The 6,753-nt window shown below is 45.1% G+C and overlaps 1 protein-coding gene across 1 annotated transcript in view; it reads left to right on the top strand.

Annotated features, from left to right (window-relative positions):
• Positions 1-6,753, top strand: part of SCNN1G (sodium channel epithelial 1 subunit gamma) — a 34,882-nt gene that overhangs the window by 11,092 nt on the left and 17,037 nt on the right. The window contains exons 4-6 of the mRNA XM_006148312.1: positions 1,665-1,855; positions 1,949-2,052; positions 4,381-4,544. Of these exons, the coding sequence (XP_006148374.1) occupies positions 1,665-1,855; positions 1,949-2,052; positions 4,381-4,544 (459 nt within the window). The remainder of the gene's footprint in view (positions 1-1,664; positions 1,856-1,948; positions 2,053-4,380; positions 4,545-6,753) is intronic.

Raw genomic sequence — 6,753 nt, 5'->3', positions numbered from 1 at the left:
TTCCTGCTGGATGAAATAACCCAGTGATTTGTGGGGCAGAAAACAACTTTTTAAAAGTGTATCTTTTTTTAAAAAAATGTGTATTTTAATTTCCAGAGGGCACGTGTGCTTGCCAGAGAGAGAGAAAGAGACAGACATAGAACAGAGACAGAGAAAAAACAGCTAGCTCTACAGGGGATGATCACCCTATGGTCTCTTCTCCATTTCTCCATCCTGTTGGGATTTTGGGTCCACACACTTGCCAGGCATGTTTTTCAAGCCACCAGCCAGGAATTCAAATTGCAGATGGCCATGTGGAATCCAGCTCCGTTAACCACTAGCTGTGGAGTGGCTCCTCAGGCAATCTTAAACAGGGAGAAAATGTCTTAGAAGGTGACCAGTAGCTCAAAGAGGCGTTTCAAAAGACATAAACTAGGGAAGCTCCAAAGAGCTAGATGGGAAGAAACGATGGAGTCATTTCAGATACTGCTGCTGATTTAAAGAAACTTCAACTATTTCCAGTCATTCTTTTAATGCTAAGGAGTCCAATTTCATCTCATTTGGCCAAACTTGATTCCCATCACCCCTTAGCTAATGGAGGTATGAACATCTTGATGCAAAGTCTCTTCAGACTGTATTCAAAGGGAGGGAAGGAAATTCTCCAAAGCCAATTAGTGAGCAGGCATCAGAAAGGAAGAAAATAGCTAAATGGCACAAACACCAATGTTCCCTGCAGTGCTTGTCATTGTGAGGTGCTGGTACTGTGGTCTGGTTCCTTTATGTCCCCTTCTGAGCACATTTGAGTGGCTCTTGAGGAAAACAAAACAAAACAAAAAAAAGTGACCAAAAATGAGTTCCATGACCTTCCTGGGCAATCTCCAACACTATTCTACCTGTCCATGTCCCAGCCACCTCTGGAGGTGGGACCTACCTCTATACCTTACAGCCTTGACTGCTGACCGTGAGACCTCGTATCTGTAGATAGGAATCCTGGAAAGTGGCCCCTCCTCTAAATTGTTGAGACTGCAACGTCTTTCTGATCCTTTCGTAAAATATCCACAAGGTTCTCTTTGATACCAAAATAAATTCTTGATGTCTGTCATTTCAGGGGAGTGTGTTCAAGCCCTGAGGAATGAAAGCATCTGAAATGCAACTTTCCTACAAAGTGTTTTTTATTATATATTTTAAATGTGGGCCTCCCGACGACTCTATGTGGTTGGGAATGATGGTATTTCGGTCAAGATTCTGTAGGTGAAATAATGGGTACACAAGATCCTGCAGAGAAGGTGTCCGGGTGTGGGCTAGAATCCGGATTTCGTGAGTGTTAACATGGTACAAAATGGGAAGGGTCATGTAGGAACCCAGTGGCATTGATCAGCTGACCCTGGAGGTCTGGAGACCCTGAGGAAGCTGGTTTTGCTCCTCACCCAAGGGCAGGTAGCAGTAGTAGGGAGTCACAGGAGCAGGACTTAGTGTCCTTCCCCACGGAGCCCATTTTGGTCCCTGTGGCTTGAGGATAACCTCTTCCAGGCCCCAGAAGTGAGAGGAAGCCCTTCCATGTCCCAGTTCTCCCTCCCATTCTCCTATGTCGCTGGCCTGGAGTCTCAGTCACCTATCCTTACCATCTTTCTGAAGGGTAGTGGTGGGAATGGTGGTTTCACCCTGGTGTCTCCTCCTCTTCACAGTGTTCAAATGACACCTCCGACTGTGCCACCTACACCTTCAGCTCAGGGGTCAATGCCATTCAAGAGTGGTACAAGCTGCACTACATGAACATCATGGCACAGGTGCCTCTGGAGAAGAAAATCAACATGAGCTACTCCGCTGAGGAGCTGCTAGTGACCTGCTTCTTTGATGGCGTGTCCTGTGATTCCAGGTCAGGAGAAGGCTGCTCTCTCGGCCTCTCAGGACTGGCAGCTCTGAGCTGCTCCTCACATGGCTCTTTCTGACCTGTTTTCTTCTTCCATAGGAACTTCACACTGTTCCACCACCCGATGCATGGGAATTGCTACACGTTCAACAACAAAGTAAATGAGACCATCCTCAGCACCTCCATGGGGGGCAGTCAGTATGGTAAGGAAACCTGCCCCTAAGGGATTCTGAGCTGCATTAACAGCAGGCATGGTGTCCGCAGGATGACTAGGGATGCTTGCGCCTTCCAGAAATGCAGAACCTCTTCACTTGGCCAGGAACCAAGGACTCCCCTTTATCTTTTCAGTGTTTTCATCAACATTCGCAGTGGTTCCTTCCTTCCATGTCAGTGTCTGTTTTCCTTTTGGACTTCCTCTCTTACCTTTTAGAGAGAGGAACAGGGACATCACTAGTGTATGAGCTTAAACCGGAGTGCCAGACCGTAGCTGTGATGAGTACTGCTGGACAGGTAGCTTCCAAATAAAGTAAACCCAGACATGCTGAACAGGAGATAGGAAGGTTGCCTAATCTTAAAGTGGCAGAGTCTGAAGCCAAAACCTAGCTTTGCCACTCCTTGTGTGACCTCAGACAAAATACTGGACTGCATCTATAATATGGGAACAATAATAGTATCCCCTGTACAAGCTTTCCGAGGACTTAAATACAGAGAACTCTTAAGAGTAAGACCCGGTGCATGCTCTGCTAGTCTACTGGGCTGCCATGACTACATACAACAGGCTGGGTGGCTTAAACAGCAGATATTTATTCTCATGATTCTGGAGGCTGGAACGCCAAGGTCTGGCAAGTTTGGTTTTGGTTGAGGTTTCTTTCCTTGGATTGCAGACAGCTGTCTTCCCTCTGTGTCCTTACACAGTCTTTCCTCTGTAGCACATGGAGAGATGAGAGTGCTCTGATGTCTCTTCCTCTTCTTATAAGGCTCACAATCCTATCAGATTAGTGCTCCACCTTGCAACCTCGGTTAACCTTAATTAAAACCCTATCTCCAAATACCATCACACTAGGGGGTAGAGCTTCAACAAATAGATTTGAAGGGGGCAGACACAATTCAACCATAACACACACTAAGCGCACAGCAAATGCAAAGTGTCGTTGTTGCTATTGTTACCATTACTAGTATTCATACTGGCCTGTTATCGTTGCTGCTCCTGCTGCTGCTTCTGCTACCACCGATGGTACCACTACTACCTCCAATACCACTATTACTCTTAGGGAAAGTCAGAGCTCAATAGATTGGTCTAGCTTACGCACAAAAGAAATTCTTGAAAAGTTCTATACAAGTTGAACATGATTTGATGCACAGGAGGGCTTCGAAAAGTTCCTGGAAAACAACATATTATGAGGGAAGTATGCATGGATTGTTTTAAATGTCTTGCACCAAAATAAATTCATACATGCAGTTCATTTTCCATCAACTTTTTCAAGTGCACTCATGTAGATACGCTCCCACCAGGAAAGACAAAGCCCTGTTATGGAAGTGAAGAATTTTAGAACCCTTTGCTCTGTTACATGCGTGTTGTGCGACTCCAAGCAAATCGCCTCCCCACTCTGGACTTCAGTACCCTTGTTTACAAATTGAAGGGGTCGGAATCACTTTCAAAACTCCCTTCTTTCAATCCATATAGACCCTGCTCTTTTACTACTTTATTTACCACTTATTATCTCCTGCCTGTCAGGCGCCTTCTCGAAGTCAAGAACACAGCAGTAAACAGGACAGATACCATCTCTGCTTTTAGGGAAGTTACGTTTTAGACACATTAACAAATGAGTAAGCAAGTAGATAAACATTATTTAGTTACAAATCCTAATGCAAGTGATGAGGACAGGAAAGCAGCAAAGGAGAAGGCACAGTGGTTAGGGTTGGGATGGGGACTTTAATCCTCATAGCCTTGACAGGCACCATCAGGTTGGTTCCATGGCATTGCCATATATCCTGTGAGATCCCCATGGAGTCAATGAGACACCATTGAAGGATTTTAGGCCTGGGAGTAAACTGATCTGATTCCCCATTTTCAATAGATCCCTTTAGCCACTGAATACAGTATAGACTTTGTGGACCGAGAGCAGATGTAGGGAGAGAAGTTAGGCCTGTGATCAGGTACACCATCAGTGACTCGTCTCTTCTTTGGGTGCTCTCCCTGAGCATTTCAACAGCCATAGTTCTGCACATCTAATTGGATGTTCAGCAGAACTCTCACCTCAAAAGACCACATGGAGATGCATGTCCAAGGCAGAGTAGCAAGGACTGGTGTTTAGCAAGAACTGTCACAGTCACGCTGTGTTGGAACTCTATTTTTGGCTAAGGCCCCAGGCACAGCACCTAAGCAAGTCAGGCAAGCTCCCTTCCTCCTGGAGCAAATAGTCTAGCCCCACTCGCCTCTCATTTGGAAATGCTTGGGGCTTGGATTTGAGGCTACTCCCAAGAGTTGTTTTCCTGGTCTTTGGCCACAGCAGGCTGCCTTATCCTCTCAGGGCTGCAAGTCATCTTGTATGTAAATGAAGAGGAATATAACCCCTTCCTGGTGTCCTCCACTGGGGCGAAGGTGATTGTCCATCAGCAGGATGAATATCCCTTCATCGAGGATGTGGGAACAGAGATTGAGACGGCAATGGCTACCTCCATGGGAATGCACCTGGTAAGAGAATATTCTGTTGTCTATAGGCTTGGAGAAGACAGACTTATTTATTTATTTATTTATTTATTTATTTATTTAACCAAAGATAACCAATGAGGTATAGTCTTTGGAAAAGGATGTTTGTCTTAAAAGGGAGCATGATCTTTACTTTCCAATGGTTACCCCAATGGTCATGCCAGTAGTTGCGCTGAAGGCTGTCTTTGTATCTTCTGCAAGGACAAGGACAGGATGCCATTTGGGGAAGGAATGAAAGGAAATCTCCTGTCATGGTCAGGAGCAAGACTCAGGAGGAATCATCTCTAAAGAAAAGCAAAGTTTATTGAGAGAAAGAGTGCCCTGGGGGGTTCTCAAGCCTGAGGTGCCTCATCCCACCTGCCAGGAAGGAGGGGGCTCCTTTTCTAGGGTAATCATGCTATTCTGAGAGACTGTATGTGTGACTGATATGCAGAGGAGTGAGGCCCAGTGGGATAGGCATACTTTAAATATTTAGTGGCTCTTTTCCATCCATGTCTAAGGAGCTAGACCTCTCAGTACTCGCTTTGGGTCTTTATCTGCTATTTCCTGGGTCAGTGTGACCTTGCAGTAGCAGCACCTGCAGTGTATGTGGGCTCTTGCCAGAACCAGTTATGCAGAAGGTCAGCCTTGCTTCCTTGTCAGGCCTGGAGGATACCAAACGGTGCTCAGGATAGTTTTACTAAATGGGAACTTACATCTCCCTTGTTCCATAGAAAAAACACCAGCATTTATGGAACCTATGTTGGAAACAAGGCATCAGACACTATGTATGTGTCAATAATATTAACAGAGCAGATTAATGCCTTTCTTTCTGGGCTGCTAGAAACAACTAGGGCATGGAAACAATTATTTAAAGGCTAATGGAAGGTCATTAAATAGTCAGAGGTCTATTTAGCCCATCACTCCTCCCTCAATTTCACCTCAGTTTCTCCCTCTAACTCTGGAACCTTCTCTGACCTCTCTGGGTGCTGAGAACACACATACCATAACAGAAGCACATCTGGGCTGCAGATTCCAATTCCTGAGTCAGCCATGCCCACTGGGAGCAGCAGGGCATGGTGAGGCATGTGCTGTAGTGCTCCTGGGCACCCACAGCTTGTATACTTTTGTTGCTTGCAGACCTGCCATCTTCTTATAACAGTCTTTTTGACCGATTCTCATAAGATAACTATTTTTCTTTTAATGGTTTTTACCAAAGGGCATGTGCACTGGCCAGAGAAAGACAGTGAGAAGGGAATGAGAAATTACCCCCAGGGAGGATGACCAGATCACAATCTCTTCTCCTCCATTCTCCTCCCGGGATTTTGGGCACACACACATACACAAACACATCTGACGTAATTTTCAAGCCACCAGGTCTGAGACTCAAACTATGGTCAGCCAAATGAGAGTTCAGTGCCTTAACCACTCTGCCACCTGCTGGCCCCTAGGATAACTATTAAATACTTGTTTAAAGGACGATACAGACAAAACAAAACTCATACTGTACCAAGGAGTATACCAGGTGGAGTGTATGTCCCTTCTATCCTGACCTACAGTCCCCTCCTTCCTTCTTTACAGAGATCACCACTATTGCTACTGTGTCTTGGCAGAGATATCTAGTCCTATTTCAGCAGGCACAGATAGGTATAAGCATTTCTCCTCTTACAAAAATACAAAATATTATTCTGTCCTGTTTTTCAGTTGGCAACAGAGTTTGAAAATGGTTCCCTATCCATATATGTAGTTCTGCCTCCTTCCTCTTGAAGCCCCATAAGATTCCACTGTGTAGACAAGTTACCAAAGGGGCCGGTAGGCAGTGTGGTAGTTAGAGGCACTAGACGCCCACATGGCCAACCGTGTTGTAAGTCCCAGTCCTGGTGTCTTGCTTTCTTTCTTTCCCCCTCTCTCTCTGATCAAATTCAATAATAATAATAATAATAAAAGTTAAAATAAAATAATTATTTAAAAAGGAAAGAAAAAGAGAAAAGAAAGGAGGAAAGGAAAACAGAAAGAAAGGTTATTGAAGCAATTCCTGATTGGTGGACATCAGGTCATACCCAGGCACAGCTAAAGCAGTGGAGCAGTGTGATGTGTCTTGTCTGATGAGTTCCTAGAAGTATGTGAAATGGTATCTGTATTTGCCAGACTCCACCCCACCCCACGAGGCTGTAGCAATTTATAGCTTCATCAGCTGCAGTACGCTAGAGTAGCT

This window comes from Tupaia chinensis, unplaced genomic scaffold (genome assembly GCF_000334495.1).
Source record: "Tupaia chinensis unplaced genomic scaffold, TupChi_1.0 Scaffold000231_2, whole genome shotgun sequence".
Lineage (NCBI taxonomy): Eukaryota > Metazoa > Chordata > Mammalia > Scandentia > Tupaiidae > Tupaia > Tupaia belangeri.
The sequence above is the reverse complement of the archived record's forward strand: the minus strand, read 5'-3'. Positions and strand labels throughout refer to the sequence as shown.